The sequence below is a fragment of the Melozone crissalis genome, unplaced genomic scaffold (assembly GCF_028551555.1).
Source record: "Melozone crissalis strain CALT ecotype California unplaced genomic scaffold, PUWL_Pcris_2 ptg000027l_1, whole genome shotgun sequence".
In the NCBI taxonomy this organism is placed as follows: domain Eukaryota; kingdom Metazoa; phylum Chordata; class Aves; order Passeriformes; family Passerellidae; genus Melozone; species Melozone crissalis.
The window spans coordinates 16435145-16451908 of record NW_026535805.1 but is presented as its reverse complement, the minus strand read 5'-3'; the positions used below and the strand labels follow the sequence as shown (position 1 = coordinate 16451908).

General features: G+C 40.7%; 1 protein-coding gene across 1 annotated transcript; it reads left to right on the top strand.

The window, feature by feature from the left end:
- The first annotated feature begins 1313 nt into the window (after nt 1-1313).
- Nucleotides 1314-13513, top strand: QPCT (glutaminyl-peptide cyclotransferase). Its single transcript, XM_054279144.1, has 7 exons — nt 1314-1463; nt 5224-5370; nt 7760-8041; nt 10536-10712; nt 11567-11666; nt 12132-12248; nt 13124-13513. Exons 1-7 carry the CDS (start codon nt 1362-1364, stop codon nt 13267-13269), a joined length of 1071 nt encoding a protein of 356 aa, XP_054135119.1. The 5' UTR covers nt 1314-1361; the 3' UTR covers nt 13270-13513.
- Nucleotides 13514-16764: the final 3251 nt, after the last annotated feature.

Genomic DNA, 16764 nt, shown 5'->3' with positions numbered 1-16764 from the left:
AACAAAGCACTGTGTGGACTTTCATGACTGAAAAAAAAAAAAAAAAAAGGCAGCAATTTAAATTAACTCTTTGTTTTCCCATATATGAAAAAAAGGCCACATTCTGAGTATCAGCTAGAAGGATCTGTAGTAAAGCTATCACCACCAGAGATGTCATCTGTACGCTGGGTGGCAGATCCACCAGCTTTTCTAGGAACCCTGTGAAATCTGGGTCAGCAATCTGCAAATCACAAATCACTCCATTTCTCCAACATCACTGTTACTTGCAAAGCTATAGTTACTAGGATAGGCTTTCCAGCACAAGGCTGACAAGCAGCAAAATGATTACTCCTGCTGCTTCCCTCCTTCATCTCTTCTTTTTCTTCTTTTATTTTGTTTTGAGATTGAGCCTGAACTTTAAGAAATATGTCAAAGTCGGAGACTTTAAATAGAGTATCTGTGATGCAGAATAGACAGATGTTTTCTACAACATTCTAGAGCAAGAACGGTGATGTCAAATCACCTAAAGAAGAGGACAAAAACTCAGAAACTTGTATCTTTGGTTAATTAATTTAAATGGGTGTACTGCAAAATACCGCCTCACCACAGATTTTGCTTTGTTCTTGGTTGATAATAAAAGTACATAAATTAAATCGCCTGAAGAGTGGGTTTTCATTTTAGCAAGTATTGTTGTTTTAGGCCTAAAAAAGATCATAAGAAGAACTTGTAAATTAATTAATTAAACCCCTTCGCATTTCTGTGGTCTCTGCTGTCCCACCCTTCATAAGGAATACCAGCTCCGAGCTTCCATCAGCCGCGGGCGCTGCTCCCGGCGGGCTCCCAGCGGGAGAGCGCGGCCCTCCCTCATGGCAGCGCCCGCAGCTCCCACCGCTGCCCGGGGGCCGAGGGATCACGAGCTGCCCCTCGGAACACAGAACCGGCTTTCAGGGCAAAGCCGCAGGCTCCGGCTTTTCCCACGGCGGGAATCACGAGTGCCTGCCCGCCCTGGCTGCCCGGCGGCCGGGGCAGGAGGGAGCGGAGGGGGCCGGGGCGCAGGCAGCCCCTGGCGCTGGTGACGGGCCGGGCTCTGGGGAACGCGGGCTGCCCGAGAGGCTGGTACGGCTGCGGCTCCCGCGGCCAGCGCCGCTCCTGCAGCTGCCTCCTCCCGCCGTGCCTCCTTCCCTCCCTCTCTCCGTGCCTCCCTCCCTCCGTACCTCCTTCCCTCCGTACCTCCCTCCCTCCCCCTGTGCCTCCTTCCCTCCGTACCTCCCTCTCTCCGTGCCTCCCTCCCTCCGTGCCTCCTTCCCTCAGCGCCGCCTCCGCTGGCACAGCCGCCGCTCTCTCCTTCGCTCCCCCGGCACTCGGCGAGGCGGAGGGAAGGGATGGCGGGGGTCGCCGCCCGGCTGCTCGGGGCGCTGTGCCTGGCCGCCTGCCTGCCCCCGGCGCTCGGCAGGGACGCCGGAGCGCAGTGGACCCAGGAGAAGGTGGGTCGCGTTCGCCTTTCCCGGGCGCTTCTCGCCTCTCCCTTGGTGCGGGGCAGCGCCTTCCCGGCGGGCAGGGGTGAGCGGCTGGGCGCGGGGACGGCCCCATCCCTCCTGCCCTGGCCTCCACCGTGAATCCGGGCTGGGCTCACCCTTGGCGCGGTCCCGCAGGTGAGGGTGGGTACCATGGCTTCCCTCCTAAGCCTTGTGAGCAGATCTTCCTCACACGTTTGGCTTTGTCATCTCCCACCGCCCGGGACCGGGCATCAAGAGCGATAAGCTTTGTCACGGTCTGAAATGTTACTGAATTTAAGGGGAAACCCAAAATCTGAAATTGTATTCCTTATAACATTCTACTATACTCCAACTTTCATTGTGACTATGGTGAGCCAGAGGACAGTGACTTAGTTTGAGAAGCCAGACAGCTCTGTCAGCAGCAATGCACATGTATCTAGGAAAAACAAGTAGGCATGGTGCTGATAGCCGGTACAAAATTGTTTTGAAAAGATATAATGCTCTAATACGTTGTAGACTCATATTGTGTCTAATTTAGACTGCTGTGTGAACTAGTGAAAAAAGGAATCTTGAGATAAGGTTTAATTAAACAGTGGTAAGCTTTAAACCATAGATTTCTCAATGTAGCAGGTCTTAGTGTTTCATTATGAAACATTAACATAGTTTTCTTCATAAAGAATTAAACCACGTGAAACGTAGGAGAGCATAAAACTGCAAACCACATTCAACTAAACACTTCAGGAATTTCCAAACAGAAAATATACTTTTAGGGCCCTTCCCCAAGTGTTTGTAGAAGAGCTGAAGTCAAAGTTCAGCAAGAAGCAACTGAATTCCACACGACAAGTGGTAAAATGAAGCTTCCCTCACACCCTTCCATGCTTCTCCTTAGTGACTCCCTTTCTCCTTGTTTTAACTCATCCCCCCCTCCCATTCAAGGAAATGTTGGCTTGTTTCTTTGTTTGATAATGAGATACTGTTTCATTCTATTCTATTAATTGTACCTTACACTACATACATATATATGTGTATAGCTCATATAGTATATATATAGCTCATGTATAGACTGTATATCTGTATTTATGCACAATTCATGTATATGTACATATATAGTATATACGTGCAGGGGTGAATCTTTAGTCACGCTGGTCAATGAACAATCACACAGCCCCAGTGCTCCTTTTTCCAGCCCCCTTGAGCCCCATCCCCTCATTCTTTAGCTGGCTCCATTCTGACCAGCCAGTCTCCCCAGCAGTGCTGTCAGTAGTGCCACAGAGCCATCACACCTCAGCTCCTCCGCCTGTGCACACACTGAGCAAGAACACCTCCTCTTTCTCATCAAATTCTTGTCCTTCAACAACTTCTGTTCTTTGTCCCTGGAGGGACATGTGAGCCAGAAATTCAAAGTTCTACAGGTAAGCCTGGGCTACTTGTAGAACTCGAAGTTTTGCAGTTTTGTACAGCTTAGTAGAACAGGATTAGTGACAACCCTGTCATGAAGATACTGTTCTGCCTGCCTGTTGTGGCAAAGTAGGGATTGACCAACACTGTAAAGAATGAGTCACTTACAAATCTTATTTTGCTTCTCTTTTATTTCATAACCACTTTTGTAACTCCTCTCACTTCCCAAATTTGATGGTATCTCCATCATTAGAAATGGGAATTGATTCCTCTCTTCTGAAGTACTTTCATGCATTTGTACTTTAATAATGTTTCTTTGCCAAGAGATTTGATGACCCCAGTTACCAGGCATGCTCTTCGCTTGTTCAACTGCAGATTTTCTGAACTTCCTTAATTAAATTGTCCTCCTACACTCTTCCAAAGTACATAGCTTTAGTTTTTCACTCTCCCCTTACAGCCCGCTCCTCCTAAACTGAACAGCTCCCTGACATTTTCTCTTCTCTGTGCCTCTTCTACACTGGTCTAAGTTCCACCTCATTATACTTCTAGTATTTCAAAAGACGGTTTTACAACTTCCATGGTATAATTTCCAAACTTTCAAAAGTTCATCTTCATATCAGATGAAATAATTTTTCTTTTTTCTTTAATCTATGTCTAAATTTGCTAGCCTTAAAAATGTTAACTGCCCATCTTAAATTTTGGTGTCCTTACAGTCTTAAAATTCAGCTTTAAACACTGTATTAAAATTGGCGCAACTAGATTCAGTGTCTTTGTGCCAGCCCTCTGCTTAATTTCACTGCTAAACCTAAGTGGAAATAGAGGAAAGGTTCACACAGAAATAAACACCTAGGAAACAAGAGAAGGGTAGAATTAAATGTTTGCAGTGAAGGCTAAAAAATACTTGTGCTCATACTTGCTTGTACAAACACAAACAAAGTAGAAAAAAGTCAAATAGTGAGGCAACCCCTGTTTTTAAACAATATTCATCACCTAGGGTAATAAGGTAATTGGTAATAAGATACCTGACTTTCGAGGTCAGTTCACATTCTGGCCAGGTAATGGGTTTTAGGTGTTGTGTCAGACACATGGGAAATGACACACATGAGTAGAAAAGGAGTGAATTATTCCTTGCTAACACATACAATGATAGGCTTAGACTACAGATATGTATGAAAATGTCATTTTGATGCAGGAGCAGCCCAAAAGCAAGTCAGCTGTTAAACAGTTTGAAGAAAACTGTTGAAGAAAGAATAAACTAAAAATACCATTGTCCTACAGTATAAACTATGAGGGGCTCATGTTCCATTTTCTCTCCTTTTGCTCATCTCAGAAAGGATGGCATAGACAAGGTACATGGAAGCACAGCAAGTCTGATCAGTCATGTAAGGCAGTTCTGATCAAAGAAGAAATAAAGCAGTATTTTTCATTAGGAGAAAGACAGGAGTAGAGGTGATATAAATGAGGAATGAAATGATAGTGCCTGAAACAGGAATCTGTAAAAACTGTAGTGGCACAGGAAGTTTCTGAGGAGACAACTGCTAGAGATTGGATAGGTTCAAACCTGGTGTCTAAGGGGGCATTTGAGATGTCCTTGGGAATCCCACCTGGCATTCAGCTACCACTGCAGAGCTCTATGGAGCTCTTGCACATCTAAGATGTGCCTTTGCCAGCTACATAAGGATGTCTCAAGCATTTTGAGTCACCTGGTACAGCCCCAAAGGCCTGTGCTTGGGCAACAGAAAGGAAGTCACTTGGGAGGTGGGTCACATACTAGGGGCTGCCACAGGAGACGAGCTGTCGGATCTGAGGTTAACCCATGTGTCACCAAGCTGACAAATGCCCCAGCTAGCCCCAGAGGAGCCACAGCATTCTGTGCAGTCACACTCATTCTGCCACTGTGGGCAGAGACCACAATGACACAGCTAGCTCCCTCTGGGAGTGACCTACCTTAGGCATTTCTTCACAGCACACAGCATAAAGCTAAATACTACTACTGGAAAGAAAGCTTCTGGTGTTTGTCTCAATAGAAACCTTGGTTGAAGCTGGCGTGGTTGTAGACATGACATGTATAATTTAGATATTAGGAAACAGAGAACCCATTCATCAGTTCAGGTTTTACAGCTAGCTGGTAGATAAAACTTTCTCCCATACTTTAAATACTAGCAAATTTTGTATGGAAATGAAAGACAGAGAAGCCAGTAATTTCTGAGTGAAAAGGGTTTAATAATTACATTTTGTTGGGAATAAATCAAAGTAGCACAATATACCATTTTTATCATAATTATGAAGAAAACTGGTTTAAAAGATCCAGTAACAGTTATAGCACTCTTCTTCTCTCTACCTTCTGCAGTATTCTCACCAACCAAGAATTTTAAGTTCTGATGCTATTCAAAAAGTTGTGGCCAACACAGATATTTCTGAAATGTGGGAGAATGACTTGCGCCCTATCCTGATAGAAAGATACCCGGGATCACAAGGAAGTTACATCGTGCGACAGGTAAGACAATGCTTCCTGACAATCTCTAACATCTTTACTATATATTATTATAGTAATTATTATTTTTTATATACTGGTAACATCTTTGGTGACCCCTACCAAAGAGACAGTGCCACAGAAATTCCTTTAATTCAGTAGGGTGAACTCTATCATTGTTCAAGTCTAGACCGCATAGTGCCGACATGACACAGCTTGCACATCAGCTGACATTATTGCCCAGGGCTGCATACCATGATGGGAAATAAGTCTTTTTTTTTTTAATCATGTTTTAAATTAACAAGTTTGCCCCAGGTTTGGTACCCAAAGTACAACACAGTGGTTGTCCTTTCCCTCACATGAGCAGGTTTTTGGTCACTGGTTCAAACCCGAGACCATGCATGGGATGAAATAAATGACACTTTTTCTGGAGAGGCCCTGTCCTGTGCTGTTACAGTGCCCTGGAGAGTTGCCTCAGATGTGTATATCAACAGAAAAGGGGATCAGAGGGGCCCAAAGGGGCAGGCAGATAAAATGGTCAGCACAACAAAGCGCAGCCCTGGTCCACGAACCACAGCAGCTCCACTGGCCCAAGCACAGCAGTGTCCTGGTGCTGGACCAACAAACCAGGCTGCAGCTGGCCCCAAGGCAGTAAAGACTCCAGCACGTTGTCTTTGAGCCACAAGAAGCTATCACACAATGGGGTTGCTGCTCTGCCAGCCCCTCTGCTCTGCACTCACAGTGTGGGCATATTCAGGACAGTGTCCATGCTGGCTCTGGACCCCATCAGCCAAGCAGGAGAAGACAATGGTACAGCTGAGTTTACTAAAGAAATTCAGAGCATCCCACTAGCCTTCATCTACCCTTTGGGCACTGACTCAACAGCTCTAAGACAGCCCCAGCTACAATAAATTTATTTGCTACTCAGGAATTGGTAGATTGGTAAAATGCAGCCTTTTTATGCTTTGTGTGTGTGTGTTTGTGTGTGTGTGTGTGTGTGTGCACACATCTCTGTAGATTTAGCTTTGTGGTTTCTTTAGCAGTACTCTGGAAGGCAGCCAAGTGAAAGGGAGAAAAGGAAGAAAAGCAAAAAAACAGCTGAGCCTAGGCTAGAAAACCACAGATTATGTTCAAAATAGAATGGATCATCCTGTTACAAGGTAACAGCATGTATTAAATTAAAAAAAATTAAGAGTCCTCTATTGTCAAAACACAGCAATGGAGTTTGAAATGGATTATACTTCTTTGTTGACACAAAATCATCAGACTAGGGAAAAAGGCTACTGGGAGCTCCATCCAGGCTTATATAGTGCCCTCAATCCTTAACAGACATCCTTCATTCTGCCTACTGATAGCTGATAGACCATACCATGTTGTAAAAGCTTTCAGTGGGTGACCACAAACAAAATGGAAGCTTGTTCTAGCACTAAAATCTATGGCAATATTGTTGTTTTGTATCATTCCTACTGACTTCCCTAAGAGCAGAACAAGTCTTCAAAGTCTATTTTCCCCTCAGAGGCTTTTCCTAATGTTTACTTAAAGAGAGAGGAATCTGCCTTGAAGAAGCTCTCTAGGGACCCACAAAAATAAGTTGCTCAACAGAGAAGCAGAGATGTCCCTCTAATATGAGTTAGCCAGAACTCTGGTTGAACTATAGCTGGGGTCGTTAGAGGTATTCTCTTCAGGCAGAAAGATAGCTAAAATTAATGATTTGCCTTATAGATTGTCTCAATTCTTATCTTTATATGAGCTACACTTATAGAATTTAATTTTTGAAACGCTCTTCTGAAATGTTTCATTCTTTCTTTAATTAAAATAATCTACCTATCTGTTATGGCCTTGTAAACAATTTATGTCACTTGAAAGGCAGATTTTTCACAGAAGCTTAGAAGTCCAGCCACCTCACACCAACCAACCAACCAACCAACCCAAAGAGCTTTTTTTTTTTTTTCCCCTTATACTTCTGTGGCATCTTTATGTGGTAATTGTCTAAACAGCCACAACAAGGTCTCCGCAGCCAATTCTGACTTTTAATTTAAGGGCACATCTGAGTTAAGCTTTGAAGATGTTAACATTAAATCTGCTCTAGTTACACCTGAAAAAGACACTGGCCTGAAAACTTTAGAGATCAAGACTTTAATGTGTCATAGTAACCGGCAATAATTCAAAACATCTTCACACTCACAAAGAGAAAGGTCAAAGGGAAAAAATAAAAAGCAAATGAGGCAGTCAGAGGCTCAGGTAGCAAAGTTATACAGTGATATTACATTTTTTGCTATAAAGTTTATCCTTTTGAAACACCATGAACTTACAGAAATAAGCTTAGGAGCCACTATTAATTAGCTAATAACAATTTGTCTGCAACATCTTTCTGAAGCAAAGCAATTAACCTGATTGTTTTTTATAATTGCAGCATATCAAGGACCGTCTTCAAGCATTAAAGGCTGGTTGGGAAATTGAAGAAGATACATTTCAGAGATACACACCATACGGCTATAAAACCTTTTCAAATGTTATTGGCACTCTGGAGCCCTCTGCAAAACGCCATCTCGTGCTTGCTTGCCACTACGACTCAAAATTCTTTGGACAACAGTGGCAGGGCAGAGTGTTTGTGGGAGCCACTGATTCAGCTGTGCCTTGTGCCATGATGTTGGAGCTGGCACGGGCCCTGGATAACGAGCTGCAGTTAATCAAGGTAGTTCTTTTGTTTCATTTTCATTTGCCTTGCCAACAGCAACAGGCCTCAAGGCATTTCCACATTCTTTTCCATAGCCTGCATGCTGGGTTCTCTGATTGCTGTGCTTGTAATAAATCTCCCATTGACTCCAAGAACAAACAGAGATCAGTATCTACTACTCTAAATTATATTGTCACATTAAAATTTCTTATAAAAAGGGTGGATATCTAAAAGTTATCTGTATAAACATATACCATATAAAAAGAACAAATGATACATGAATAATAGATGTTTCATAGACTTGGAAAGGTGTAATGCTACTTTCTATCTAAAAGGCGCAGAACTTGACTCAGAAGTTCCTATCATATCCAGTAACATCTAGGGCCATTGAAAAGCTTTGCTGCATTCTGAATCCTGCAGAAATCTCTCAGTTGTATTCTGCTTTGAGACACAAATGAACTAATTGTTGTGCAGAAGAGTCACACTCAGGTCCCCTTGTCCCACAAAGATTTTCTTCTTAATTTTTTTTTTACAAATTTGAATGGTTTATTTATGAAAGGAGTATAATGTCATCAGTCTTTGTTACCTAGGCTATGAAAATCTGTTTCAAAGGGCTGCAGTTGCTAGGCACAAAATCTGTTGAGCCTACAAACTCTTAAAGCTTGTAGGATTGCAAATTTGTAGGATTATGGATTCATGAGTGCCATCTACTGGTTCAGTATTCAGTATTTACAGAAAAATAATTCTCATAAGTTTGCAGAGGTGTTACAGGAAAAGGTCTCTCAAATGTGAGAGACACTCTACAAAGTGCCAGGAGTACACTTAGCTCAGGTTTTAGAATTACTTGTCAACAGGAGTTTCCAGAAACTGATTTGGTGCCTTCCGATATGTGAATATTTAAGAATGAGAAGATTGAGAATATGCCAATATTTTTAATCACAAGACAAAAAAAAAGTCCTGTAATACATAGGCTTTCATTTATAATAAATTTGCCCAGTGAGTATTTATGAAACAACTTGCACACTGACTTTAAAGACTGACATTTTTCACTATGAATACACTATTTTACAGTGAAAATTATTTTTTATCATCTAAGATGACAGCATTTGACAAAAAGGCAACTAATGACTTTTCACAGGCTATCACTTGTACAGTCTGTTAACAAAATATACTTTGGGATCCATCTGCTTAATACATTAGTTATGATGTTTTTGCTCTTCTTATGGTAGCACAACAGACTTTGCTATGTTTTCAGCCAAATCTATTTATACTTTGACTTGAAGCTGTGATTTTTATCTTGATGCTTCTCCAGTTATAACTTACTTCTCCAGAGTTAAAATTATTGGGCAAAGACTCTCTTCATTATTAAAATGTGTTAAGCAGTAATAGTAATAATAACACAAGTACTACTTTCTAAAACTCAAATAGCACTGATACAGTTTCCTGCAGAATGTAGTGCAAAATGACTGCTGCCCACAGAGCTCCGTCATGTGCAAAGGACAAAGGGCAGCAAGCCATTGCCATTAGAGAAATCAATATACACTGTGAGCACAATCAATACCATCTTGCCTGCATGACTGACATTTTATAGAAGCTTCTGTTCAGATTGCATCAGCTCCAGCTATTTGGGAGTTGTAGCCCATACAGGACATGACTGCTGCCAGTGACCCCACCTGTTTAACCACATCATGCAATTTTACTTGAAGCAGTGTTAATTCACAGAGGGCTTAAAATATTTATAGCGACTGTCAAGACTACAATTCTCAAACTGTTCATTTATTGGAACCAGACTGGGATTTTCTGGGCTATGGATTATTAGGAAATTCTGACAATTCAAATGAGGCTTCAGATAGTAGACTCCCTCTACACTAGGAAGAAATTTCATACAAATGTCTTTTTTGTGACATTAAACACATTTATCATATATATTCTCAGGTTTTAGTGCTGTTATATTTTGGTTATTGAAAGGAAAAGACATATCTGACATATCCACTCTCTTTGCTCTGGTTTAGCACAAAATTACCTCAGTGACTGCAAGTTGCCCTGAATGAAGAGGCTGAAAGAACCATCAACTTGTCAAATACATAATTCACCTCCACTGATGCACAGCTGTAGCAATTACATTAATCCTTGTGATGCAATCAAATGATGATATTTGCACTCCCATCAGGTGTTGTTACTGACATGTCCCCTCATTATTTGAGATAATGTTGCTGCTACCTGGTTTTGCAGGTCTCAACGCTCAGGTCACATCCTCCTAAGTCAGAAATGAAACTTTTATCCAGAACCAAAATTGTATGAGACTGGAGAATGTGTCACTATGTTAGATAAATAACAATTACCTTGACTGATGACTACCACTATTACACCATAATAACATCCAAAGGAAGGTCTGCATAGGGAACCTTGAAAATACATCCTTATTTGTGTTACTTACATGACTACAGTATTTGCCCTTTATTTAATGTTCTGGCCAGAATCAGCTAGTTTTACTTTTAACTTCCTCCAACAGGCCAGCTCAACATCAAGGCCAGACCTTTCCCTTCAGCTGATCTTTTTTGATGGTGAAGAAGCCTTTGTTCGGTGGTCCCCTTCCGATTCTCTCTATGGATCTCAACACTTAGCTCAAAAAATGGCATCGACCCCACACCCACCTGGTTCAACAACCACAAACCAGCTGCAGGGCATAGTAAGTGGCTCTTCCCTTCCTAAGGACTTTCCTCCTTAAGGAACAATAGTAAATGGCATTTGTAACAATATTTAATTAATAGGTAACTGGCCAAATTCCCAAGAAAACCACAACCCCACTGAAGTTAAAGGAAGAAGCAGGCTTCTGGAAACATTATGAAATATGCTAGAGAATTGGGAAGAGCTTTTCATGGGATTAGACCTGCTGCATGCAAGTATGAGGAGGAGCCATAGAAATATCAAAATACACAGTTTATTAGAATATAAACTAGGATACCCACCTTCTTCAGGAAAAGATAATTCAAAGTGATAAGGAAAGAGCACAAACAGCACTGGCCTATGAACAAATCTCCCCTAGCTCAGTACTAAGCTACAGCAACCTCTGTATCCCTCTGATTCCTACTAACATTCTGGGTGTCTGTTCGCTTCTACTTTCCCTGTTTACTGCTGAGGCACTTCTGTCACTGCTTCTTGTGACTCATAAAATGTCTTTCCCTTGACAGACTTTGTTGTTCTCAGGGGAAAAAGCAATTTCCTCTTCTTTCTCCCCACCTACCGCTGTTTTTCTTTTAAAGATATAACACGCAAATTGCAGGCTAGGCTATGCAGTCTGCTTCAGCTCGAGGAACAGAGGAATAGCCCAGCCTTGCCCTCCTTGGGAAGACAGCAAAATGTATCAGATTGGAATCAGGTTCTGCTAGTGAATTCTCCTCAGGCAGCGCCACGCTAGAAAGGCAGATCTTTGGCCAGGGCCAGCAAAGACCTGCTCATGAGCTATACAGGAAACCAAGAGTTTCATTGCTGCTGCTGATGTTATATGAAAGAGTTCTGCACTAAAGATTCTTTCTTGTCTAGGACCTGTTTGTACTACTGGATTTAATTGGTGCACGAAACCCGGTCTTTCCCAATTATTTTCCAAACACTCTTCGATGGTTTCAGAGGCTTCAAGCAATTGGTAAGCAGAAGGATATGGGTTTTGAATGAATTTCAAAACCTAGTGAGTAGTTTTTAAATATATTAAGCTCTGTAAATCAGATTTTTAGATTAATTTTCTGGTTTACAGTAAGAATCTTTGATAATGTAAATGTGAAATATTAAACCTATATGAAGATTTTCATACTTAGTTAATAAAACAACTGAGGAAGACTCTCAGACATTTGGAAGCAACCAAACAAATTCTGTCACTGATTGTCACTCTGTGATACTTGGCAACTGCTTCACTTCTGTGTTTTTGTTCTCACTTCTGTAAAATTATGGTAACAGCACCAGTTCTGAGGTCTTCCAAATATTAAACAAATGCAAAACACAGTCACTATTGTGCCATGGAAAATGCTTCCATGTGTGAGGAAAAATAATTCAAACATGCTAACGTTCCTCATTGTTCAAAAATTGTAATAATCACTTTCATTGTGCATTACAGAGCAAAAGCTACACAACATGAATCTGCTGAAGAATCACCCTGTTCCAAGTCAGTATTTCCGCAGTAATTTACATCGAGGCTTGGTTGAAGATGATCATGTTCCATTTTTGTTAAGAGGTACCAGAAATTCTTATAATTTGTATATATTCAGTAAGAAATGCTTAATTTAATAAATGATCAAGTGCATATGCTCCTGTTTTTCAAGCTTATTTGTCCCAACTTGAGGCTTCTGAATCCAACTTTAGAGCTTTGATGTATTACCTAATGAAAAAAATTAATTCCTTAGTGGTGTGCAGCTGAAAAATCAGAGAGAAAAAGAAGGGAAACAGGAAAGAGGCTGAGAAAAAAATGCTCCTCCCCAAAAGCAACTGGGAAGCAGAAGACTGATTTCATTCCTCTTTTACCTACAAGCTGCAGTACATATAGGTGGCTTAATATGTGTGTATGTATATATATACATACATGCAGTGATACAGTTCCTTTAACTGAGGGCAACACTGTCTCTATTTTACAGAGTAAAAATAAGAAACCCTATTTTACCATTTATGTAGAGAACTAGAAAAATGCTTCAAAAATATTCAGTCTTAACAGTATCACAAAAACATGGTAATCAGTTTTCATTTTGAGGAGTTGCAGTGATTTCTCTGTCCTTCTGTAGCTCCTAAACACAAAACCTAAAGAATCTTGGAAAAAAAAAAAAGCCCAAAACCCCCAATAAGTAGCTACAGATTATCTTAAAAAGAAAAAAGTAGGAGGAGGGAAAAGTACTCAAAGGAAAGGAAGGTGGCAGCTTTACACAATACACTCTTTAATGATGGGATGCAGTCACAAGCATCAAAACAAGAGAAGGAAAAAGGAAGCTGCAGGGACACACCATATAAAGCAAGCTTATTGAGTAGTTACCCGACTCTGTTGCTAAAGGGTGAAGTATCAGTTGGCTTAACAGAACTTCTAAAATATTTCTTGCCCAAATTTCACTTTCCTTTTTATAGGGGTTCCAGTCCTGCATCTGATTCCATCCCCTTTTCCTGCAGTATGGCATACCATGAAGGACACAGAAGAAAACCTTGACAAAGCCACTATTGACAATCTCAACAAAATCCTGCAAGTGTTTGTACTGGAATATCTCAACCTCTGAAAGACAAAACATCACAAATTGTACTCCATTCACACTACTGTTTGCCCACCTTCACACTTGCTATTTAATTGCATTGGAGAGTATCAAGGTGAAGAAAAATGTGATAGCTCTTGCTAGACTGATTATTGATTGAGCTGCTCATGGCCCATTGATCCAGTAGCCAAATAAGATACCACTAAATAAGACCTAGCTCAGCCTGGAAAAAATTTGATCTTTCCATGTTTTGTGTCTAAATAAAAAACCTCTACAATCTTTCCAAATTGTTATCACTGTTTTTTGTCACATATTGTGATCCCAGGAGGGAATGCCTCATGACTTAATTGTATGATACATTTTTAAAAGGTGGGACCAACTTTTGCAGTGTTCAGCTACGGAAATTTACACCACGTTATCAAAAGAGGCAAAAATCACACCATAGCAGACTTCTACTTTGGGCTGAACAAAACCACCTCATGCTGAAATGAGTTGCTAGAACTCCTGACACACAGGTGTGATTTTTAATCCTCTCTGGTCCCTCTCCTCCTTCCCCTAAAAGGTGGCTGCAAGGGTTTATCTCTGCAGACAGCTGTCCCAGAAAACAGAACAATAACCCAAATTCAGCCTTGCCCCTGTAATTTGTTGGATACTTGTTGATGGAGAAGGGTGGTGGGGGGTGATGCTAACAGGTATGTGGGGGTTTCCCTGGGCTCTGACTGCAACCCCGGAGATATAAACAAAAGATCAGGTGGTGTGTGGGAGCAATGACCCAGTCACACCATTCAGTCACGTGAGAATCATTCACAATTTGACCCCAAAAACCTCCAAACCACCACCCACCTGCTGTTTTTAATACAGACCACAACAAAAATACTCATTTCAGGAAAGTGATCACTTTAGAAACTATAGTTTATCTAAATACAATTTTAAAGACTAAGTGCTATCAAAAATAAAATGTTATTAAAAGCAAGACAACAGTTTAGGCACCAAAAAGATACCAATTTAACAACTCTGTGCTTTTACATTCCTTACTGGAATTATTCAATAGATTTAGTGTAACACTGGCAAAAAGAAAGCCTGGAACGAGATCAATGAAAGACAGAAGAACCATATTCAAAAGCTACTGACAGAATTGTGGTTTCCACTGGTGAGAAAAGGATGAGAGCATTTTACAGGGGAAAAAAAATCAAGCTGATAGGAGATGAACTGAAGGAAAAAAGTCAATATTTTACTGCTCCAAACTTATTCCCGGCAAAGTTTTACCCTGAGTAAAGAGAATTAAAAAGGAGGCAAGCAATGGAGTTTTAGGCATGTCAGATTTGACCTGTATTTTATCATTTTCCTAAAGCAAATATTTTGGAGCCTAAGACTATATTTATATCCATATTATAAAGTCGTTACAGAAACAGGTATTTACAGCAGTAAAAATTTGTAACATTTTTCTATTACAGGATAGCCTGAAAATTAAATTGGATCTGATTTTAAATTTAATTCTGATTTGGTGGCTCAAAGATGAAACAAAAGCATTTTGTGTCTTCCTATCACTTTAACATTGGTGAGAAACATTTATCTTACCTGCAACTTCTGAAATAGAACACTATGAAAATTCTAAAAATCAGACAGATGTCTTTCAGGTGTTACTGTACATCTGTGTAAATATATCAAAGTTTCTTGAACTCTTCATAATCATATTCTCTTCTACTTCAGCCCATGAGAAAATAGTCTAGAAAATGACATTAAATCTTCTGAAGTTTGAATACTTTGAGCAGTAATAAGGCACCTTCATACCCTCCTAAGTGGTGAAGAAAGGTAACAGAATGGCTAAATATAGAAATATTAAACATAAATTCGTGTGGCTGATTTGTTTTGGCAAACTCTTGTGGTACTTCATATTTTGCAGGACCTCTGAAAAATGCAGTACATGTTTGCAGTGTGGACTGCTTCAAATTCTCAAATCCTCTTTGAGAATTTGAAAGTTAACTTAAAACATGCTTCATTGTGAAATACTGGTTCAGAGGGTTGTTATAACTGGGAAAAGCCTGGGTTTTTTAACTCTCTATGAAGACTTAGCTGAAGCCATAATTTAACCATGTGGTACTCCAAATCACGTCAATTTTGTCACTAAATTTTTACTGCCTGAGCATGCAGTAAAAGTTATGTTTATCTTGAGTTGTTTACTCAGTCCGAGGCAATGAGACACAGGTTGCTGTAAAATGATTCAATATTTCTCAAAATATGAAGAAAACATGAAAAGGTCTAGGGTTTTTTTCTTCCCTTCCTGGGTTTCATGTTCAGGTTTTTTTTGGTACAGGAAAAAAAGGCCATCTCCTAACTGGATGCTAGCCCTGGAAAAGTTTACTTACAGAGGGATGGGTCATCATCTTAGCAATTTCTATGATCCATCATTCATTTAAAAAATAATTGCTGGAAGGAAAACTTACATCAACCCGGTGACCATGTGAATCCAAGAACCTAAGTTCTTAAAAGCACAAGGAGTAGTCAGCAAGGCAGACATGGCACAAGGTTGGTTTTCATTGCTACCAAGGCAGTGGAGAACAAGCAGGTAGGGCAAAGTCAAAGTTATTTCATAAAATGCCCAGAAAACAAAAAACACAAGCAAAGAGACCAAGACTGGTACCTCTTCTACTCTCAGTTTCAACACTGAGTATGATTAAATCCAGATCCATTGGGTCTGGACAAGCAAAGGACAGATAATCAGTCCAGAATTCAGAGAGAGGCTTTGTGTTGAAAAACCTATGGCTGGATAGTTTTTCCTTCCCTGTTGGATGGTGGCAACAAGGGTTAGAAATCAGTAGAGGACTTCAGTTACTCTAATCAGAGGAATTGCTGCACAGGTTCTCACCTTGAAAAGGATTTGTCAGATCTCAGTCAAGGGGAAGGGAATAAAAATCAGTTTACCAGCCACAAAAGGCTGTCCCTGGCTTTGTGTGCCAAAGGTGTCTGTGGTTATCACCAGGGTTAAGGGAATGCAGAACAGAAGGAACTCAAGAGCCATCACTCAACATGTAAAGCTGAAAAACCCCCATATTATGGTAGTGATTTGTCTTGTGATAGGAGCTCTGGCTCTTTCTGTATCAGGACAAGGCAGTTTCTCACAAGGCTCTGAAGCCAAATAATGGCGCATACCCCTCAAACTCTCTAAAGCTGGATGCATTTACCTACAAGTGATGTGGTCCTGTGCAATCACAGCTGGAACAACTTAAGGGAGTAACAATGCCACATCCTCTGGCAGACAGAAATGACAGCAAGAACCAGCCTTCTTTTCTCTCTAGCTGAGACTGCATTCCTAGCATTAGGAATGAAGATGATATAAAGTATCAATTCTTATTCACTACGTATCAAATAAATATTAAGATTTTGATCACCTAACAGCATAACACAGAAAAGGCAAAATGTACAAAAAACCACTTTCTACAGAATTATTCCAAGGACCCAGTCTGTGCTGGTAGTAGACCCAGCAAAACAGATCTGAAGTTTGACATACCTGCTCATTGAGAC